The 23,323-nt window shown below is 41.5% G+C and overlaps 1 protein-coding gene and 1 long non-coding RNA gene across 4 annotated transcripts in view; one reads left to right on the forward strand and one right to left on the reverse strand.

Moving 5' to 3' along the window:
- The window catches only part of GAD2 (glutamate decarboxylase 2), a 71,357-nt gene that overhangs the window by 44,279 nt on the left and 3,755 nt on the right, over nucleotides 1–23,323 (forward strand). For both annotated transcript variants that reach the window (XM_019749131.3, XM_074324956.2), the window contains 5 exons: nucleotides 1,765–1,829; nucleotides 7,837–7,915; nucleotides 10,636–10,785; nucleotides 16,806–16,913; nucleotides 17,249–17,338. In XM_019749131.3, coding sequence (XP_019604690.1) covers nucleotides 1,765–1,829; nucleotides 7,837–7,915; nucleotides 10,636–10,785; nucleotides 16,806–16,913; nucleotides 17,249–17,338 — 492 coding nt within the window. The remainder of the gene's footprint in view (nucleotides 1–1,764; nucleotides 1,830–7,836; nucleotides 7,916–10,635; nucleotides 10,786–16,805; nucleotides 16,914–17,248; nucleotides 17,339–23,323) is intronic.
- On the reverse strand, nucleotides 2,836–13,777 carry LOC148759253 (uncharacterized). Of its 2 annotated transcripts, none has more exons than XR_016018234.1 (4): nucleotides 13,042–13,777; nucleotides 8,330–8,437; nucleotides 7,568–7,659; nucleotides 2,836–3,123 (listed from the first exon to the last, which is right to left on the reverse strand). It is a non-coding gene; the product is annotated as an uncharacterized LOC148759253 (long non-coding RNA). The 2 variants fall into 2 exon arrangements; XR_016018233.1 differs by having other exon boundaries at nucleotides 7,564–7,659.

Here is a 23,323-nt window from a genome sequence, read left to right on the forward strand (position 1 = left end):
TCAAGTCAGGTATTTGTATATATGGAGAGGAAAGCAGACTTGACAACTTGCTAAGAAATATCTACCACCAAATTTCCAATTTCTTAGCTTGGTCAGCTAAGAAGATAAATTATACGTGAGATGTTTTGACGCCAGGCTCAGTCACACTAATAAATAATGGAGATGTGCCCACCAAAACATTTTCAAATGAAAAAATATCAATTTTTAGAAGGAGAAATTGAAGAGATTTAAATTTAAGCCAGTATTATTCAAAGCATGACTCAAAGATTAGCTGCTATCTGCAAACTGTTAATGATCCATGATGAGATAAGGAGTTGGTGCCAAATTATCTCCAAGCTCAATGTTTGGTACAGCTGACATGTTTTTTGATTGTGAGACTTTCTCAGTGAAGGAAGTATATGTCGATTTACATTCTGATACAAGAATGTTGTTGAGTAGCACTGGCTTTATATCATGTTGGCTTCATAAGTATTCAAACCAAATTAATTCCCCTTTCTTTAGGAGCAGAATATGTCCACAGACTAAGCTAACTAAATATCTATTATTTCAGAGGTGTCCTGCATAGCAATCACCAATTTTCTTTTCCTTGTCTAATTCACAATGTGAATTATTCATGAGGCTACCTGAGATCCATCCCTTCATTTTACACCTGAAGACACTGAGAAAAGGTCGAACAACTCAAGTACCATCAGTGACCTGGGTCTCAGAACTGGGCAGCCTAATGAACCTTGCTAGCTGATTCAGGAAGAGGATTACCCCAACTTTAAAATAACAATGTGTGTGTGTGTCTTCAGCCAGTAGAGGCTGTGGTCTCTCCTTCAAGATTACTACTGAAAGTGGAGCTGGGAGATCTTTTAACTAATTGTGTTACCTTTCTTTGAACCATATCAAATTTACCACTTACTCTTATTATTTTTCATGTTTATACATTCTATAATTAAACTAGAAAAAAATCTTAAAATACTACACATTTGGAAAATTGGATAATTTTTCAAAATATGAAAGAAGTGGAATTACAACAAAGGGGGGTAAAATGTAATTATACCGTAATAGTTTTTTTTTTTCCTTTAAAATTATCCCAGGATTACTTTTACCCACAAAGAATGTTAACATTTTACAATGAATCTCCATCTTCTTGACATCCTGTTTTTAAAGATTACTACATCAATTCAAATTTGCAAACTTGAGAACAAATTTTTAAAGGACATGTTCTCATTGTTCAACTAATGGACTGGTACAAATCTTTCCTGCCTTTTTTTTTTTTTTTTTTTTGGACAGAGAAATTATCTTATCCAAAATTACACAGCAGTAATATAGGCTTATGAAGCTGATTTCTCCTTCTGGAACCATCCAGATTTGTCAAAAGAGTTATCCTCACAACTCAGCAGCTGTTTAAAGGGTCCCTAACCCATCTTTTCAACTGTAAACTGTGGAGATAATAGGGTTTCTCATTGTGAGATGATGAGTTTCACTACGACTGAGAGCTGGTGATGGGTTGCAGGGAGAATTTGTCTCCTTCTCATGCAGACTAAGGAAATATGTATCCAGTTTGGCTCCTTACACCATATAAATATGGGAGGGAGCCTGAGACCTTGAATAGTCCCCCAATTTAAACTTTGAAAATCTAGTGCCAAAAGAAGGTGGCCAACACCCTAAATTGTCTGGGCTCTAGGAGACTCTGACTGTTCTGAAAAACACCAAACTGTAGACATCTAGGCAATGAACCATGGCTACCTTTTTCCTTGTATGATCTTCCTTTTTCAGGCAGCTTGGGGAGGAGGATTGCTGATGTCCCGGAAACACAAGTGGAAACTGAGCGGCGTGGAGAGGTACACACATTTTTCTTGTTCACAACATAAAGTGTGAAAGCTAAATGTGAAAAGCAAATTACACCCAATTTCCAAGAACTATTGGTGCATGGGTGAACCATTCTGTGCGGTGCTGTGTGCCTTGCTTTGTGTGGTCATACATGTGTGACTATTGTGTGTAAACAACAAAAAGAAATCAAAGCCCATATCAAGTGACCCAAGTGGACTGTCTCTCAAGCAGAGATTCCTAACTGGGGATTCTGACCCAACCACCCAAATTGTTTAAAATTGCAGGCAGTCCACAGTTTTGTAGGGAGAAGATCTATAGCTTTCATGGTCCATAAAGGATAATATCCAGTGCTTTAAAGAAACCAATAAATAATTTGACAAATCAAATAAGCACTTGTAATTTATCAGTGTTGAAAGTTTAGGTTTGGGGTTTAATGTGACCAGTTTACATAAAGTGAAACATGCTTTCATTCCCATGACTTTTTTCTACCATAGCTCTGACGGATGCTGCAAAGCACCCTTTATTCAGAGACTAAGCAGTCCATCATTGAGAAAAGCTGCAAACCACAAAGGAGGTAACATCTGATTAGCATAAAGCATATTCAAGTCCAAAGGAAAAAAGAATTACAGAATGCAGAATTAGCCTCCGGATTTGGTTCTGGACCATGTGCAGAGGGAGCTCAGGGTTCCCCGTTCTCCCATCACAACATGGCAGGTCAACTGCTGTTGTGAGCTCTGACACCCCAGGCAGCTGAGAAAGCCGGAATTCATCCGAGGCTGACAAATGCCCACCATGCCCTGCCAAGCAGCCAGCTGCTGCCCAGGAAAAGCTTCCCACTGACTCTGCCCCTGGACAGCTTGGCACAATTTCAGGATGAGGATAGAGGCTGATGGCGCTGGGGAGCATCTGTCAGCACTGGTCATGCGGAGCAGCCAGGCCAGAAGGAACGCACAGGGTGTGCCCTGTGATGCCCAGGCCCACTCACACACAGAGAACCTGTGAGGGTAGAGAGAGGGTGCAGGGTTACTGAGGCCGTCAGGGGCGCCTTGCCTAATTAGTGAAAAGGAGGCTGGAGACAGACCAGCTGAGGGCCCTGCCGGCAGGATTGCTGTCCCAGAGTCAGCTGCCCATTGCTCTAATTGCAGGTACCCATGCAGGTGTGAGGAGATGAGGACAAGTCTATCCCCTTCCCAGACTGAGCCAGTTGGAGTCTCTGCTTCTGGTCCTTCGGGCTTCTCACAGGCTGAATTCCTTTTTGTCATGACAATATACATGCAACCAGAAGCTTAAGGAGGAGCCGATGAGCTAAACAGGGAGAGACAATGAACAAAAGAGAACAATTTAGAAGGTGCCTATTCAGGTGATCAGAACAGGAATTTAATTCACGTCGTTTTGAGAGAGGTGTCCTGTACACAGTACCTTCTCTTCTTTGAGTTGCTTTTTGACTGACACAAAAGTGAGCGCCTGTTATTCTACCTTTAATGCCACCTGGGACTCCAAGTGCTGAAAGCCATGCAGCATCCTATACTGATGATTATGTGAAAGCTCCCTAAATTACCTCCCCAGAGCCTTGGAGAAATACACACCCACATGCCTTTGTGCTAAAGACTATTATTTGAGAGCACAGCTTAGAACATTCACCATGGAACATAGAGTCCTCTGTAATTGCCACAATCCTTGCAACTGTACTGTAATTAAATCTACTAACTGGAATAGCCAGATACAAAGTCCTAAAATCCAGGGACTGCTGGTGTTCTGCGTGGAGCAGAACCCCCATAGCTACCCACTTACCTGAGAGTATCCATCCCTCTTGCTGACTTATCAGCCAAAGGCACACTTTCATTGGTGAATATGGTTTTAGGGCCAGTGGAAACCCCTGGGCACAATGTGCTCGGGCACAAGTTTAGGAAAGAAATTGTCTTATTTGGGGTATCCTGTTTTCCCCAAGCATTAGGACTCACACTAAAGTGGAAGAAATCCATAGTTGATTCTTGTCTCCAAATCCAGAGATTCCCCAGGGATCCCAGGGATCCCAGTGTCACATCCTCATAACAAAATGGCATAAGTAGCCAGAGCCCTGCCTGGCATCTTCTTCGAGAACCAACCAAATTCTCAGAAAGTGCCTTGCAAAAACAGTCAAAGTGTCTAGATATGGTGTTGCTGACAGAGCATGCCACGAGCCGTGATGCTGCAAAGCCTGTTTCTGTGCGTTGTAAACTGACTCTTCTTTTTTATTTATTTATTTTTTCAATTACCGTTGACATTCAATATTATATTAGTTTCAGGTGTACAGCATAGTGGTTAGACATTTATATAACTTTTGAAGTAATCCCCGCCCCCCATAACTTATTATCCCCAGCACCATACATAGTTTTTACAACATTATCGACCATATTCCCTTTACATCCCCGCGGCTGTTTTATAACTGCCGATTTGTACTTCTTAATCCCTTCCCGTTTTGCCAAGCTGACTCTTTAACCCTGCCTGCGGCAGGCTGCTGCTCACCTACAGTAATCCTTTGCTGCAGTCCACTCGCAAGGCTTCCTGGCCCACTGAAGCCTCTGCCACATGACCAGTTACTGCCCTCACTCCCACCCTGAGAGCCAGAGGTTCAGAAATCCAAGCCAGTAGTTACTAAACCTCTGCCATATGCAAGCCGCAGCACAAGGCACCGCGAGGGCTCAAAGACAAATGTAATACGAAACCTGTCTTCAAGGGGCTTAGAATCTAGCAGGGAAGACTGATGATCAACACTGGGTTAAAATTCAAGGCAGAGGAAGTAGAGGCCCAAGAGACAGGCAAGCAGGCTGACTGGAGGACACGGGGCAGGAGTGCTTCTTCCTTGGTAGGGCTGCTCACGGAGGCCTTCACGGGGGTGGGCATTGCAGCTTTCGCAGGAGGAAGTGGAAGACATCAGGTGATGAGCAGGGATGCAGAGGTTTGACACGGTCCTTGGAGAAAGTCTAGATGAGTTAGCTTGGAGGCAGAGATGGAGTCACGTCAGGGACTAGGAAGCCAGTGGAGTATTCACAGTCCTGCCCAGTGGGTGTCAGTGGAGGGCCTGCCCGCAGAGCGGGGTCAGGATTAGCGTCACCCCTGAGCGGACCATCACTGCCATTTGAGCCATTGTTACGCATGCACAGAGAGCATTGTGTTTCTTGGGGTGGGGAACAAGCTAGAAAGGCCCTTGTATAGCAGCCAAGCAAGGGGTTTGAGGAGAGGAGTGATACGTGTTATCCCACCACCGCTTTGGAAAGATAAGTCAGGGTTCAAGAGGAGGTAGAAGCCCGGACTGAGCAGAAGCTGTTGGGCAAAGGTCCAGGTGTGGGAGGCAGCAGAGGTGAGAGAGGCTGGGGTGAGCTGGGAGAGAGGGGAGTGGGTGAACCCATGGAGGTGAGGATACAGAACTACAAGGGCAGGCACCGTCAGGAGAGGGAGAATAAGAGAATGAAACCAAAGCAACACACGTTTGGGAACTTGACGCGTGGGGAGAAAATGGGGCAGGGAATTGAGGCACAGAAGACAGAGGAGAAAGAACAGATCTGGAAGGATGAGGAGGGGCAAGTGAATGAGTTCATGTGGGGTCTGCTAAGGCTAAGGTGCAAATGAAGGCACAAGGCTGTGTCTGAAAACAGCCCTAGGGGACTCAGTTCTCTCTGACTTCAGGAAAATCACAGACGCCACATGACCGAACACCAGAGCAAAACATTTTGAAATGAACCCGAAGCTGTGTTGCATAAACTGCCGACATTTCTCAAATAAATTAAGGCCATGTCACTGAATCACTCTGCACAGCATTTTGCCATCTTTGTGAGACAGCCCTTCTGAGACAGAGAGGTGAGACAGTGACAGGTAGTTGTGGGCCCTGGCACTTTCTGGTCTAAAAAGACACAATGGCCACTGCATAGAAATAAACACATCCAGTCAGAGAAATGGAGAACAGCTGTTTTCTTCTCCATCCGTGTCGTTACTGGCAAAGCTCAGTTTTGTCAGGATTAGGTATATAGCTGTAGAATATTATAGCATGGCAGTGTCTGTGTGCCCAATGTCACAAAGCTCATAAATGACATAGTTGAAATCAATGGCTAGAGCCAATCTTATGGTCTGTCAGATATACTTATAAGCACTTTACCCAAACTATTTACCATTATTCTGTTTGCAGACAAGGAAATCTAGGCACAGAGAGGTTAAGTAACTTATTCAAGGTCACACCGCTGGGAAGTGATAGAACCTGGGTGTAAGCACAGACTGTCTAGCTATTGCGCTCTCTTCCCTTAACCACCATTACGTACTGCTAAGAGCCCAAATTTCTTGATTCTGGTCATTCTACAGAGTCATTCTACAGAGCAAGGAGATATTTTCTTGGAAGGAGCGTTTCAGTACCACAGTTCTACTATTATTCGTAAAGTCATTTCGTCCTTTTTGCAGGGTAGTAGCCATCTGGCCATAAAGTGCCTTTGCTTCTTTCCTCAATTCCAGTCCTAAGGTATCTGACAGCCAATGTCAGAGCCAAAGAAAGACCAGAAGAAGAGCCAGAATATTCATTGATTCAGATAAGATCCCCAGGCCAGTAAGTGTCCTCTGACTGGCGCCTGAGCCCACTATTTATCAAGCAGATGAACGGGATCTTTACCAGCTTTTCATTTCTTGCCGAGGTTCTCACACCTCAGGTGCTGGGAGCAGGGTGAACCCAAGTGTGTTGTTCAGCCAGAGAAGAGGCAGCAGTCCACAGCAGCTGCCATGGACGGCACTCCTACCCTCCTCCTCCTGGGGGTCTGTTTATACCAAGGTCACATTGCTGATTCTCATCCCTCGGTCTCTGAGAAGCATGAACAGAGTCTCACCTGCCTGATATGCACGGAAAGTGAACAGTGGGACTCACAGAGGGACAGCTGCTTTCCCTGGGAACTGGAGGCGGACAGAGTTGGAGCAGTATATCCGGAGTGAGGGAGAGACAAATGAAGTCCAAGAAAACTACAGGAAAAGACTCGATTTGGGTCTTAATGAATAAGTAAGATTTAGCCAAGTGAAGAAAAGGGAGGTGACATCCCAGATCAAGGAAATCACATTAAGAGACCCAGGAGTGTGAAAATAGAATTTTCTGAGAGCAAAATAGTCTGGTGTGATGGAAATGGGTACAAGAAAGTGAAAGGACACAGGACTGAAGACATAGCCTGTGGTCCACCCCTGTGGGTATCATGCCCTACAGTTTGGAATTTTGACTGGAGGCAAAAGGAAATTGGTAACAATTCATAAAGAGGAGAGGGCCATAAATAGAACAGAAGGTAGCTATGGTGCTGCGTGGAGGATGAAATGGCAACCAAGAGTCAGTTAAGACACGATTGCTGTATCCAGATTAAAGTAATAGTTATTATTGTTAAAGGAATCCGAATCAAAACTATGGTTTAAACTTTTCAAATACAATGAAACCCTGAGTTAAGAATCACTAATATTTTTGGGAGAGCATTATATTTCTCAAGTGTGTTAAACCCCAATCGATAGGAGCCATAGGTATCTCACCTGCAGTCTAGAAGGATAACTCTGGATTAAAGGAGATGGACAAGCTAGAAGCCATTATGAAAGGGACATATTTGAAAAGTCTGGTAATCAGTTGAATTGGAAGAAGAAGCAACTGGGTCAGGAAAAGAACAGAATACATCAGTGGAATGAGCTCTGAGCTCTGGGCCACTACGGTAGTGTCAGCAGCAGGGACGGTGGGGACACACGCCAGGGCAGCTCCTTCACCTACTTGGTGCTCTGTGCCTCGGACTCTGGCCTGGATGATCCCAGTCACTCGAAGGGGCTGTCGCCACCTTGGAAGCTGAGTTTCACCTGCTGTTTCTGTAGACAAAGAAAAGGTTGTAGACTTAAGAGTCCACTTATCGTTTTGCAAATGTGTGTCCTCCCGCAGTCTGAAAAGCAGCACCGAGAAGCCTGGAGCTCTGTCACCCATGCACAGGGCCTCTGTAGTCTGAGTCTGTCATTGGTGCCACCCTTAACACGATTTGTTTCCTTTAGGGCCAACTCTGTGACATGGAATCCACACAAGATGATGGGCGTCCCTTTGCAGTGCTCTGCTCTCCTGGTTAGGGAAGAGGTACGTCTTTCCTGGCTGGTGGCCCAGTCCATCCGTGGGATTAGATAGAGTGAATGTGTGTAGTGACAGAATCAGAATACGAGGTGATTTTACAGGCTGGACCAGTGGGCCACATCCGACAAGGAGAAAATGTTAATGAAGATAATTGTAAGGTCCTGCTCTTACGTACTGGGAGAGGATCGCTCTCGTTGGACTAGATGAGACCGGCGTGCTTCACACATGGCTCAGTTGTTGTACATGTGAGCAAAAGCATAGGATGTTAGGTCAGACACTGTGGGGTCAGCAATGGGTGAGGAGAAAATTACCGTTCACGAAACATTAATGAGATAAAAGAGCGGAGTTTCATGATGATGGAGATGGTGGTTCTTTCTCCACTGTCCTCTGGTTAAACCACACCTGGAGTGGTTTGCTTACCTTGGCACCAAATGGTGTACGAGACTCCATTGAGCTAGAGCTCCAGCAGTTGAGAGCACTTGAAAAACATGTTAAGACAGGTGGTTGAAAGAACAAAGGATGTTTAATCTAAAAGAAAAACAAAATAAACAAAGAAACAAAGGGCTGAGAGGATAGCAGCCTTCACAGTTTAAATAATTCTCAAGTGGAAGAGATTCATTTTTTTCTTGAGGCTTCAGGAAACTGGGTTAGTAACACTGGGTGGTACAGATTTGATGGCAAAATTAGAATACCCCATGGTTTTAGGTCTGACTTGAGGTCAATAAAAGGAACACTTTTCTAAAAATTAAGCTGCCCAACAGGTAATGCATGCTTTTTGTGGGGATACGTTTATCACCAGGGGAGGTGATTGGATGGAGATTGCACAATAACTTGTTAGTAAGAGGATAGAAAGGATTCCTTCATTGGGAAGGAATAGATTAATAGTTCTAGGATCTCTTCGAAATCCTAGAGTGTATGATGCGCTGACAGCATTTCCCTGAGTGGGATCCAAGGAATAATGCTATTCTATAAGATTGTACTATGTATTTTATGATAAAAGAGTATTCAGTTTATAAAAAGCTTTGGATACATTGAATTAAAGAGTTAAAAACAAGTTTCATTATTGTAGAACATATCAGAGCCTTTAATATGCTAATACATATTGCAAATATCTAAAAAGAAGGGATTTATAACACAGAATTTGGTAAATTTATTTGACCATTGAAATCTCTTTCACAGCAACTATTTTACAGCACAGCAACTATTCATGTGTTTAAAATAGTTTGGGACATAATGGTTTATAACTTTTTTATGACTCAGAACCAAAATATTATCTCATCCAGGCCCTTTATGTGGAAAACATTATCACTTTTTCTTATCCTTTTGTACATTGAGACTGGTACAGCCAACCTTTTAGAGGTCATGTGCTTTGAGTGGTTTTTCCTATCCCAATAGGAACTGGTCCAATCTGTCACTATTCCACACTCTCTGGGGTGGCCACCCTTAGGATTGATGGCACCTGTTTGCAAGCTGGCATGTCTGGGGGAAGACTGGCGCCAAGTTTCTGTGACCATGAAACAATATAAAAGCACCTATTACAATGTTCAACTTTATTGGTCTTCAAGTAAATTTTCTTTTTCAAATTCTATGTCTTTCTATTGCCCTATTACAATTATATTGTATAATTTCTCTTGCTCTCAAAAAATAACTTAATGAATTCCACTGACTGTGAAGCCTAAACTACAAAGTTGAGCCCAGTTCTGTTGTTTACCCATCTGGGTACTCCATCTTTCAGGACCTAGTGAAAATTTTAGTGGCATTGAATTTTGTTTTGGTTTGGATACTTTTTTTTTAAAGGTTATTACTGCTAACTTTAACTAAATGATCACATGTGAGTCTTTTCTTGTCGTGAGTCACAAGAGAAAAAAATGGCAAAGCTTCTGTCAAATCACAATTACACTGTAGATAATGAAAGAGTCAAAGGATCCCTGTGGTTCGTGACAAATTGAAACATGGTGGGGTTTCCAGGGAGGAGACTGGCAGTGCTGTTTTAGTCAGAGAGCATGATTCATTCACTGTCCTTGAGAATAGTTCAATCACTTTGCCACCCATTTTCCATAGCAAGCTTACGGTGCCCCGGAAAATTAATGGTCATTGACAATAAAACTATCCACTGTAACTACCATAAACTACTGAGTGTGAAAACATAACATGGTACTGACACTCTAACCGCTCTTGAGAGAGGAACATGACATTTGAAAGATTGTTTATTTAAGATATCTCAGAGTAACAATGTCTTTATTTTTTTAGATGTCAGCATATAAAAATGATAGTAATGAACTGTCTTAAAAGCTATGAGTTCCAAAGAGAACTCAAATCTTAGCAGCTAAGTGACAAAGTACTTGGACTAAATATCAATGAAGCACTATAAGAATCATACTAATAATATTTTACAGAACGAAAAGTTTCCAAAATATTTTAATTGCAACAAAAGCCAGAACATCAGGATGTTTTCCCAAAGAATGAACATTACACTCTGATTGTGTGTGTTTTTTAAAATAAATGCCTTCTCTGATTCGTTTATCCCACAGAGTTGACCTATCATAGCAGCCCATCCTGTCCAGATGTTGGCCCCATTTTTTTTCATTTGATTCTTACTGTTTTCTTTCTCCAGAATATTCAATGTCTCTTTCTCTTATTATTTCTTAATAATTTCTATCACAATGTAACTCTAATAGGACATCTGAGAAAGTCAGTGATTTCCTAAGTTTTCTCTTCTCTTCTAGGGATTGATGCAGAGTTGCAACCAGATGCATGCCTCCTACCTCTTCCAGCAAGATAAACACTACGACTTGTCCTATGACACTGGAGACAAGGCCTTACAGTGTGGACGCCATGTTGATGTTTTCAAGTTATGGCTAATGTGGAGAGCAAAGGTGAGCACATGTATATCAGCTGACTGTCAACTAAAAACACAAACTGTATCTGGTGAACCTTAGTGTGACATGTGAAAAATTGATTTCCAAATTGAAAATTCCCCCCAAGTTAAGTTTCTTTAATCCTATATCTAGATACCTGCATTCTACCCATGATAAGAATATAATCAAACTCATGGTATATTTTTAAAACCGTTTGAGAGCACAACAATAATTCGTATTTTTGATTGATTTACTTATATAATAAAACCCATGTTTTGTTTTGTTTTTTGCCTTTTAAGCCAAGCGGCTCTGAATGCTCACTCATCTAGCAAACAAATTCACGTTGCTTTATACGGCAGAACATCTGGTGTTTCCATGGTGTTGTATTGTTTTTACCCAGTGATTGATAACTTGGGCAGGTTAATGCAATCTAAAAGCATATGTTTGGAGAACAAAAATAAAAAGTGGAGAACTCCTCAGGATAGCTTTTTTGACATTTTAAAGGGGTAACCTGTAGTTCTAAAGCTTAAAAACAAAAAACAAAAACAAAAAAAACTCCATCAGTACCTAGTGACCTTCTTTTGTACAGTTTCTCTACGGGCCTCAGGATTGAACTATAGATGACATTCCTCTCTCAGAAATGAAAACTCTGTAAGTAATGGTGTGCAGTACTGGCTGGACCTATCTGTAGCCTTCAAAGAGCATAAGTGTATATTTCAATGTAAACAGGCTGGAAAGGTTGAAGATTTTATTTTTAATTTTGACCAGATTGCTAACTTAAATGTCACAAATCCCCACCAGGTTTCATTTATCTTCCGTAGGAGGCAATGGCCAGAGCCAGCTGGACATGCTAGAAAAACCCAACTGCCAGAAAAAAACCCAACTGCTAAAAGCACAGGAAATGAGAAAGGGAGAGTTTAGAAGGAAGTTGTCATGCCCCAACGTCCTGTGGGGGGGGGGAGTGTCCCCCAAATTTGGCTCCAAGCTTTCTAAGTATCTTACACAAAGAGGTGACAGATTCAATCCCATAGGAACAAGCAAATAACTTAATCAGCAAGAGTGAGACATGCCAGGATGAGACCACAGAATGGGTTCTTTCTTACGTCTGTGTAAAGAGGTATGGACCACATCCACAGCCACAAGCTCCAGATGCTGTTGTTGTTTATAAAATTTTTCAAAGTAAGCAGAATTGCCGTAAGCAGTTTAGAGAGGGGATTGGCTAACAAGAAAAGAAGGGGCCTTGGGAGTGACCCATGCCGTCCACAATGATTTTATGGAATCTTCTTTAAATCCATCCTGGAAAACAGGCAGGCTAAATAGAAAAGATGATCTTGCTTCATGCAGAAATAAATCTCAGATGATCTCTGGGGATGGCAAGCCTCCATACTATTATTTACCCTAGCTGAATTTTCTCTAAGTGTTGCTAAGTATTGAACAGCTACCTGGAGTGAGGCCTCAGGTAAGTTGTTCCCCTTAAAAGTGGTGTGGTGTGTGGGCTCCCATCCCTTGAGCTGGGCAAGGGACCTCTTCCTCCTTTAAAAGTTGAAAGCATGACAAGGACACATACCTGGTCCCCACCATCCAAGATGAGACTCATTCTGTTGGCAGTGATACTTTCATTTGGAAAAAAATAAATAAATCAAGAATATGAATTATTGGTGTACTCTCAAGCAGTTTTAAAAGAAGTAGATTTTTATTTCATTACTTGGTAAGAATTACAAAATGTCAGCTAGTAAGTTGCGGAAAACTTGATCTCTAAATACTGTTCAGTATCATCCTTTTTGTCTCTTTTTCCTGTGGTGTTTTTATTAAGGTGATGTTCCTTTAGCTATGTTTACACAAAAATGTTCCTCTCATGTTTTATCAGTTCCTGCTGCTCCTTCTCTGTCTGCAGGCTCCTCACCAGCATGGTGCAGCTGGTTGGTTCTTAGAGAAATAACTTAGAGGATATCAGGTGTGAATTAAACAGCAGGACCAAATGAGGTCTGAAATAAAGGCAAAGGATCCGGTTTCTAAAATATTTGAAATAAAAGCACCAGGAGAGGGGATAAAAAGAGAAAAAAGAACCATCACAACAGCTGCATGACCTGTGGACACATGTTCTCTTAATTCTTTATGCAAAACCTTAAGTAGCTAGACCTCTACACAGCAAAAACTCCCATATGGCTTTCAACTTAAAGCTGCATTTTTTGCAAAATGAGATGATAATAATTGTTAAAGCAATAAGCTCTGTCCTACACTCTGGATCAGAAGTGAGGATAATTAACTTCTCACCTCAAAAGCTCTCTAGTAATGCCAGCCAGGGAAGGAGAAGTCACCTGTCCAAGAAGAACCATGAAAGAGTTGGCCGTGATGTGCGTGCGCTCTTGCATGTCCTCATGCCCTCAGGAATGAACAAACCAGGTGAAAAATTGGTAATGAGGAGGAGGAAGAGCCTAGCATTAATCAGTAAACCCTCTGTTCCCTCACCTGCCTGGAGAATACAATGTTCGAGGGAATCCACATTTTCTCCTTAGTAAGATAAACCACATATAAAACAGTAACCTAAATATGAGTTACTATTCCTTAGTCTGTAATGACTAATGGAACTAAATGCACTGATGATGACCATCATATTAAATCCAGGATAGCTTCATTATAGCAAATTTATGCAAAAACAAACACAAAAAAAAAACAAAAAAATGAGCCTCCTGATGGGAGGCGTTCTAGATGGTTTTACAATATGCAATCCTGTCCTCGGCACCAGTACTGACTGTGTCTGCCCTCAGCTCCATTCTTATTGGGTAGAACTTTCATTTTGTCTGCATTTTATTAGCGCATCCTAGAGCTTGATGATTATTTTCCATCTTGACAGGTTTCCTCAATGGTAAAAACTTGGTGGTAGAAAGAAAAAAAACCTTAAAAGTAGTCCCCCTTCTTCAGGACTGCAGGGATGGCTTAATATGTACCTAAGGAATTTTCACAGTAAATCTCTGTGTTTTTATCTTACAAACTGGCAGCGTTCCTTTTAGTTTTCTGTGATTAGCTTCCCTACTTTAAACATAGATAACAGAGGGACTGGGAGAGGGGAAAAAAATAATAGGAGAAAACTATTAAAGATAAATTGACGTCTGGAACCCTTTGCTGAGTGACTAAATGTTCACTTTCTCTCTAAAATACTAATTTTAATAAGTAGATATGGAGCAGCTGAATGAGATAAAGAGTCTATAATTTTCCAGACAGGATAAGCTAAATGCACAGATAACCATCACATGAGACAGAATATGAATGGTCATAAGAGAAACACAGACATACCTCGAGAAGTTAAAGGAAGGAGAGTTCATTCCCAGTGTGAGAGTCAGGAATGATTTATCGAGAGGTGACCTTCAAGATGGATCTTGGACAAGACAGGTAGAATAGTAGGATATGACCCAGCAGAGCTGGGAGAAGGACATCCCAGAAAGAAGGTTTAGCAGAGGCTAACGTGCATGTTCTGAGTCTAGTGAAGAGTTTAAGTTGACAGGAGGGTAATCAGGGAGCTATTGTCCAGATGACGGCAGTCAAAAATGGAGCTAGCAGCCAAGGGTTCAGTCATTATTTCAGAAGTGGCATCTCTGAGACCTGACAGCACTAGATGAGGGTTTTAAGAAGCAGAGAAGAACCATGGGCAGCATTTAAGATATCAGGCCCTGAGAAAACACAGAGGCCATAGCTGAACAATGGGAAACCGTGAGATCACTGAAGAAGATAACACAAACAGTGTTCATCTTCCTGAAACTCTGATTTAGGAGTCTGGGGTGGGCCTGAGAATCGACGTTTTTTAACACAAGTAATCGGGGTCTGATACAGATGGCCCCTCAGAACATTCTTTGTCAAAACACTGCCCCAGTGATTAAAAGTTGTACTTCCATTCATTCATCCATTCATGAGCACCTAATATGTGCCTGGCACTGCAGGTATGAGTGATACAGCTGTGAATAAAAGAAATAACAGTGAACTCCCTTGTGGAATAGTCATTTCAGTCAGTTCACCCAAACCCTAAGTGTGTGGGTGATGCCAGAGAAATAAAGCCATATTTTGCCACCCCCGCCACCCCAAGTTCCTTCAGCATAACCCTGATGCTGGGGTCCAGTCTTTGCCTTAGAAACACCCATCTGAGCCTTCAGCGTCCTTCCCAGCAACTTGAGTCACAGTGATGGGACGTCTAAGAAAGAATGACACGTGCCTTAGTCATTCTCACAATAAGAGCAGTTTGACATTTTATAGTTACTCAACAAGAATTTGGTGAATAAATGAGTTTTAGACAATCTCCTGAAAGGCTTCAAAATCTTGAAAATAAAATATAGATCTTATTTCCATCGATATCCAACATGAACGGAAGGGCCCCAGGCTTCAAAGGGCACACTGGATTTTCCGAAGTCACTCCCCTCATACCTCTTTAGCCTCACGGGTGGTCAGATTCCCCCCAGTCATCTTCAGAGTGAAGTCCTGGACGAGCAAAGGCCAGTCGACTGCCACTTTTGTCTCTGGCAATCCCACTCCCTTTGCAATACACTCAAACTCGTTTTCAGAGCATTCATTTTACTTTACGATTTCTCTGTATGGGAAATCAAATACGTGCCATTATTCCCATGTGACCAGAGAGATTCGCCAAGGTCTTACACTGGATAGGGTCAGACTCATGCTGATCCAGGCCATATCCCGCATCAGATATGTGCAAGCTTAAATCCAGCTGTAGACTGGCCCAAAGAATCCAGTTTGGAGAGCAGTTGACCTCCCTGCCTCCTACCTAGCATCCATCCCAAGTGGACCTAAACTTCCAAATCAGTCCAAACCAATGCTAATTTCCTGGGCACACACAGACTCATGGAGCACATGGCGTAGGTGCTGGCCTGAGCATTTAGGCCTCAGCTTAAGTCCTTCCTTAGTTTCATCAGGAACAAGCCAGCCTCCTTGAACCAATCAGATAGGGCAGTACTCTCCAAAGAAATAGGTTTCTGGACCCATCAGATTTCTGTAATGCTGCGTGTCCTTAAGCATGCATCAGGTGTTAAATATCACTGGCCAAACTGGATCCTTCTTTTAGCTGAGATGACCAGACTGTGTATAAACAGGAAAGTGGGCCCATCTTATCTCCATTACAATGGCTCCCTCTAGTTTCCAAGTTGGATTAGTCAGTGGCAGTCCAGTTCTAAGAGCTCCTGGGATGAGCATTAGCTATTTTCCCAAGTTTTCCGTTAGCATTTCACAAACACTGAAGGAGTTAGGAGGAAAGCAATTTTGAAAAGTAAATCTCTGATGTGTCCTGATGTCAGTTAAAGAGCTCCAGTCCAAGTCTCTTGTGTTGTTTTTCCTAAGTCCAGACCCTGGGCTTCCAGAGCTGGAAGCTAAAAGACCTCTGTGATGATTTGCCCAGTACACACACATGAGTCATTTATTCCCCAGAGGAGAAATCTAATGAGCTTTGTAGAACTACAGGCTAACAAAACATTTGTGTGCCCCTTAAGAGTCATTCATTTATCCAGGTGTTCAACAAATACTCACTGAGCACCTACCCTGTATATTCTATAATGCGGATACATTGGTGAACAAAAGTCGAGTCTGGAAATGGCAAATGTATATGATGGGCAGGGGCTAAGCAGGCATCCTGGCGGGTCCCTGATGCTGCTGCTTATACACAGGAAGAGAATAGCCCAGGCTTCTTGTCATTAATGACTTCCATAATTAGCCCCTATAAATGGCAGACACCAATTTTCAATTTTCCCCGGGAGTAATCAAAATAATTGCCTGGAGAATGGCGGCTCAGAAGAAAAGAAGTCACTGTGGAGGGCAGTAATGACAGACTTGAAAGGGGACAAAAACACCTGAGGGCGAGAGCATCAAAGGAGAAATAATTGCCAGAAAAGCCTCTAGAAACACTGTCTTATGTATGGAAAGTGCTGGAGCAGAACTGAGAAGTGGCAGAAAAACCATTTGTCCGGAGGGCTCTCATGTCTCAGCCTCAGTGCTCACCCACCTTTCTCAGCTTGCCTGATAGTCTTTCTTTTTCTCTTACGTAGGGGACTACTGGGTTTGAAGCACATATTGACAAGTGTTTGGAACTGGCAGAGTATTTATACAATATCATAAAAAACCGAGAAGGCTATGAAATGGTGTTTGATGGAAAGGTATGTTTTCTGATTTCTATGATCCCAAAATGTTTAGTCAATTGCAATTCTTATCCCTGATATTTTTGATGTCAATAACATACTGTCCTTGTAAGTGGGACCATTACAAAGGAGAAGCAGGGATGCCCGGGTAGTTATTCTGAGCCAAAGTAAAAATCAGAAAAACAAAAAACGACTATATAATGTTGTGAAAGTCAGGCCCTCCAAAGGTGATTATGGATTTTAAAATACGAATTGCATTCAGAAGCTGCAGAATAAATGGATTCGAAATGTCCTTGAAATTTTCAAACTTGCTAGTTTGGGCTGACTGTGAATCTTACTTTTCCTCTTTGTAGCCTCAGCACACAAATGTCTGCTTCTGGTACGTTCCTCCGAGTTTGCGTGTCCTGGAGGACAATGAAGAGAGAATGAGCCGCCTCTCAAAGGTAAGTGACACGAGCTCCTCTGATATGAATGTTGGTGAGTACATTGGGCCTTTACAGGCATATCATCTTTATAATGTATTTTTAGGAGATTTGTAGATTTTTAGGAGAAGTTTGTCATAGACCTTGGTGCATGAACACACTCCCCTCTGTGGACTCCTGCAAAGACAGGACATAGAAAATTGGTATAGCCAGACTTTTAACAACTGTACTTGCTCCTGTTTTCTGAGAGTGAGTTTATGATGTCTTACAATAAACAATTAGGTGATAACCTGTACTGTCATTCACAACACAGCAAGAACCCTTGCTGGCATTGACTGAACTGCCAAGCAAACTGATGCTCAGTTACATGCACGGAAGCGACTTTGGGCACCAGGAATGAGTAGAAAATAAAGCTGCTGCTGACCCTCTTGAGGGGTCAAGGTCAAGGCTGCCCTATGGGGTCTTTAGAGCTGTGGTGACTCCCAGAAGGAAACAGGGCCGGGAGCAGTAGTAATAACAGCCACTGTTTAGAGTGTGTTGTGTCCCAGGCTCAACTTTGATGTAGCATTACATCGCTGAACTCTCACAGCCACCTACTGTGGGAAGCCCTGTTGTCTCCATTCTGCTGATAAGAAAACTGAAGCACAGAAAAAAAAAAAAGTCACCTCAAAATCACACTTAAAGTCTGACCCCAGAGCCCGAGATCATGCACAGTAAATTCTACCATGGCCAGTAAGACCCCCTTTCTTTTATTCTCTCCTGCTCCCATTCTTACACACAAGTGAAATTTGGTTTACAATGCACACCAAAGAGAGCCTTGTAGGGAGGTAAATGCAGGGGCCCATTTCCCACAGTACAGTGTTGGAGGAACGGGAAACTAGGGATGATCGTGTGTATTGGATCTCAGAGGACTGGTTGGTTGGCTGGTTGGCTGGTTGGTTGATTGGCTGGCTGGTTTTCTATTTTCCACAAAGGAGGGGACCACCTCCAGTCACTGCCCGAAGTAGGGAAGGCCCTCTCCTCCACTGCTAAGGAGCCTCGGTGGCCTCACTGACCTTCCGGAATACTTTATTTCCTTCAAGGATAAATGAAGAATAGGAGTTTGTGTGGGTTTAAAACCTCCAAAAAAGCTTATAAATTTTAACCTGCCCTTAAAGACTCAGAATCAAATTTCTACGTAGTTCAGATATTTAAATCAAGTCTTCTAATTAGAGAATTGATGCACATTCCTGGCTACCCATCAAAATTGTCCCAAAGCTTTATAAAAAATACTGGTGACCAGATCTTATCCCAAGATTCTGAGCCAATTGTTTTTGGATGGGTTTGGGAATGGTTCTAAAAGTTCTCCAGGTGATTCCAATGTGTCACCCAGTTTGAGAGCCAGTGACCCAGAGGAACAATGGAAAAAAGCTTCTAGAACAGGTATCCATGGGTGAATGGGGCTGGGATGGAGAGATCACGGTCATGTTTGCAATTTTAGGAAAGTTGGTTCATTCCAGGAAATCGAGCCCATGGACGGAAAGGGGGTAAAGATGGGAGTCACATTGGAGAACTTGATAGGTGTAGGCACAAAAAGGGCCTGCTGTCATTTGAGAGGAAAGAATTCTTTTTTTTTTCCTGGAAGTTTTACGGTGGCTTCTCCATGGTGTATATTACCTTAACGGTGACTAATCTGATTTAACAAGTTAGTTGGAAATTAGATGTTTCCATTCTTACTGGCTTTCACTTCTTTAATGAACCCACTGACCACACAAAGAATACATAGAGTACTTTGGCTGTTTTCATTTGTTGAATTGATTCATTATAGCTGGACTGAGAGATGGAGCAAGATATGAACACAGAACAGAAACGTTTTCGTTTTTCATCATTTTCTGAGCAAAAGTTATCTCTGAGTTTTCCCCATTCGAATACAACTGTCTCAAATGTCTTAGGTTTTAGCACATCACATATATTGTGATGGGGATGGAGGTTATTTCTTGGGGACAGCCATTAGAATGTTAGTAAACTGTTTTTATACTTTTGGTAGTTAAAATTTGAAAGTCTCTGGGGATTGCAAAATGAATTCTCTTAATTTTTCCCCCTCCTGTGACTCCATTTTCCTGACTGTAATAGAGAGAATTCATTGATTCAGAATTGGAAATCAAAATAGAACCACATAAAATATCACGGTTAACTTTTGTTTATTTATGTCAATAATTTTTTAGAGTTTCAGGAAAGTTTCTTATTAAGTATGAAGCCCTTGGAATATATGTCCAGGGACCAGTAAAATCTACACACACACACATACACACACACACACACACACACATACACACACACACAATCTTGAAGAGAAAAGAACTGAGGTGAAATAAATCATCTATACTGTCAAATATGGTAGTAATAGCCACATGTGGCTATTTAAATTTAAATCAATTAAAATAACTTCAACTAGAAATTCACTTCTTCAGTCACACTAGCCACATGTCAAGGTGCTCAACTTGTGACTAGTGGTTATTATTAATATCTTAGATAGAGCAGATAGAGAGTATCTCCATCGTTACATAAAGTTCTCTTAGGCAGTGCTGATATAGACCCCAAATTCCGGGAAATGTGGAGTCTTCTGTGTGGTGTGTGGCAAACAAGAGAATTGAGTTAAATTACTTGGCTTAGCATACAATAGGCTCTCAAAAGTGTTTGTTGAGCTAAAGTGACTTTTGCATCTTCCAGAATAGGGAAAGAAAACAACATTCAGGAAAACTACTAGTGAATTTAGGCTTTTTCCCCAGTGCACATGCTGGCTTGGTGATGGATATCTAGGTAATAACTGGTTTTTACTAAAACAAGCATAGTCACAGCTTCATGAGGAAGGTAAAGATGAGAATCTGCTTTGTGCATTCCCTGCTGCCCAGTGAGGGCTGTGAGTGTGCTGATGGCACATTGTCACTGAGGCAAAGTGGACCTGAGGGCCTGGCATGCTGTGGGGACATGAGCACGTGCCTTAGATACAAGCAAGGGACAGCAGGCAGACTCAAGACAGGTGTTTATCAGACAAGAATCCACAGGCAGTATATTGAGCACCTCTTGTGTTTTTGATTCTCCTTTATCATCATCTCCTTATATTTTAATTTTCATTATATTTGATCATTATCTGCATCTCTTCTATCAGCTTTTGTAGTCCTATAGTGATGGATGGACTTTCAAAAGGTCAACTACAGATTTAAAAGTAAGTTGGTAAGGAAGTAGCTTGGCCTTATATTTAAGGTGATTCATTTTGTTACATGTAATGGGAAATTTAATAGGTAAGATTTTAACATTATAAAATGTCTTATTTATGGTTATTCTTATTTATTTTTTAAGATTTAACTTATGCCTCCAAGATTTAAAAACAAAAAGTTTGTGTAATACATAGTGAAAAATACATTTCTGCGATAGCTTATAAGATTATTTCATGATGCTTCAATCTGAGCTCTCTTTGGAGGGGAAATAAATGTGGATTCAAATTATGAAAGAGTTCCCTGGTTATTGTTTTCTTAAGGACTGAAAAGAAACTGATGGCACAAGGGAGAAAATGATACCCTAGAACTCCTAAGGCCGCCCCAAAGAGCTCTTACTGATTAGGCCCTTGGTGAATTCTTCATCATGGAGCTTTTCTCTCTGTTCCTTGACTTTGTTTATTCAGCAAAACCAAGAATGTGACAACAACATCAAAAAAAAAGTCTAGAAATAAGTGAAAACTCTATATATTCATCAGACTAGTCAGAATTTTATTTTCCTTCTTAACTTGCCATTAGCGATTATGTAATAAAGTAGATGTTCCACGTTCCTGCTAATTTTAGTTCATCAGCATTTTCTGGAAGCCAAAGGTCATATGTATTTAGACAGCTATGATTTCTGCTGACCCAGTCAGTTTCAGAAACTGTGGGGATTCAATCTTGCTTTCTACCAAAATCTGTTTGGGACAATGGTTATTACCATTAATCTCTTGACATTTGTTTTGCATTTATCTGGAAAGTTAGAGGGAGTAGTCCTTAATAATTAGGGACATTCATATGTGTTTTTGCTCCTATTACCCATGAAAACTAAATCAGAGTTTAATTCACTGCATAAAAACATATCATTGTTTTATCGGTTCTAAAGAGGAACCATGATTTATTGCACAAATAAAACTAAGGAACTGTTATATGATTTTTTCCCCCTTAAATTCCTGCAGACACATGAATTTTGAATTCATTTTCTAACTTGAAATTTGTCTTCCCAGGAACACATTGACTTGCCATGGCTCCCACCTCAAAGTGATAAATTTCATGTCCTTAGGATAGAATATTCTAGTAGATCCATTTCAGAACTTAATCCCAGACGTGAGATCTTTAACTTCTTTTTCATATTTATTCCCTGGGATGAGTCTGATGTTCTGCCTACATCCTTAATCCTTTGGGTGAAAGAAGGGCCAGCCTAGCAGAAACATCCCTCTATATTATCTCTCCATGGAATAGAGAAGGGACTGGAGAATTTGTTAATCTAGAATCAGAAAATCTCAGTGCTGGAACCACTGTCCACATTTTCAGACAAAGAAATTAGGCTCAGGATGTGAAGCCAAGGTGAAATGAAGGTGAAGGCAAAGTCTGTCCTTGGCTTTGGCTTTGGTAATGAAGGATAGCAGAGTCTGCCACCCCAAAATAGGCTTTTTGGGATATAGATTATTTTAAGCTAGTTGTTAAGGAACAAAAGACTCAGAAACAATCTCTGACCCTTCCCCTTTATCTGTTTAAATGAACTTTAGATAGAGGACCTGCTACAGGAAGGCAGTTACCATCACAGATGGCGATAGTTTGATATGAACGAGGTGTGATAAACAGAGAGAAACCAAGCAAGGCGTATCTGTTCTAAGTCCTCTCTGTGTCCCATTGTTAAAGAAGGCCCAAGAACATTTATTTACCAAACATTTGCTTTTCCATCTCTATGTGAATTACCTTCCTGCCCTGTGAAGTCCCAAACCGCAACCTTCCCTTCTCCTCAGCTCCTGAATGGCATATAAACCTCAGCTGCCCGATACCTCCTTGGATCTCACTATAGCACCCCCGAATGTGCATCTGTAAAATAAACTTTGGACATTTCCTCCTGTTAACCTGTCTCTGTTAAATTTGATTATTAGCCCAGCTAGAAGAACTTAGAAGGTGGGAGGAAAATTATTTTTTGTGCCCCCATAGTTTCTAACAAATCACTGAGCCTGATGGAAACTGTGTTGATGCTGTGTGAGTACTTTGAAGATGAAAACCTCATTGTAAACCAATGATTATTTAAGTGTTGGTGTTAAACAGTGACATGTTCATAACAGCATTCTGTTGGAATCTAACTATCCTTCATTTAAGATGGATCCAACTGTGATGTAAGGCCTGGTCCCCATTTTGAACTGAGTTGCTGACTATGTATGTCCAAACTGAGTCTGAAACATTCCTGATGTCTACCATTCCTCATCACATATTTGCAACAATGAACTTAAAAGGTCAAGCGTTATATTTACAAATTCCAATGGTAAAATATATGGACAGCTCATACATACAGCTAGACATAATTTAAATGTATGCCTTTATAGTTAATAAGGATGCAGGGACCCCTCAATAGGCACCCAGCACCACCGGCAAACGAAAGAAGTGAAAGACTCTGTGCCTGCTCTCCAAGAGCTTAGGGTTGAAATACAGAGATAAACTGTATTTTGTCATAAGTAAGAGGTAAGTATCATCTATTTACAACTTAAAAGAGAAAAAAGAGGCTAGTGGACTAGAGAAATCAGGAAGGGCTGCGTAGCAGCTGTAGAACTGTGGTAGAGGTTTGGAGTGTGTGTGTTGGATGTGAACTGGAAGAGAAAAGGGATTGTAAGCAAAGAGAACAAGTGTGATGTGGTAAGATGGAAGGCAAGTGTGAAGGGATAAAAGTATGGGTGGTACATTCAAGGGATATTAAATAAATTGGTCTTGTCCGACTGGAAGGTTTATTTCAGTAAACACTGAAAGATGAGTCCTCAGA

The sequence above is a fragment of the Rhinolophus sinicus genome, chromosome 1 (genome assembly GCF_057876585.1).
Source record: "Rhinolophus sinicus isolate RSI-liver-muscle chromosome 1, RSI-T2T, whole genome shotgun sequence".
NCBI classification, from domain to species: domain Eukaryota; kingdom Metazoa; phylum Chordata; class Mammalia; order Chiroptera; family Rhinolophidae; genus Rhinolophus; species Rhinolophus sinicus.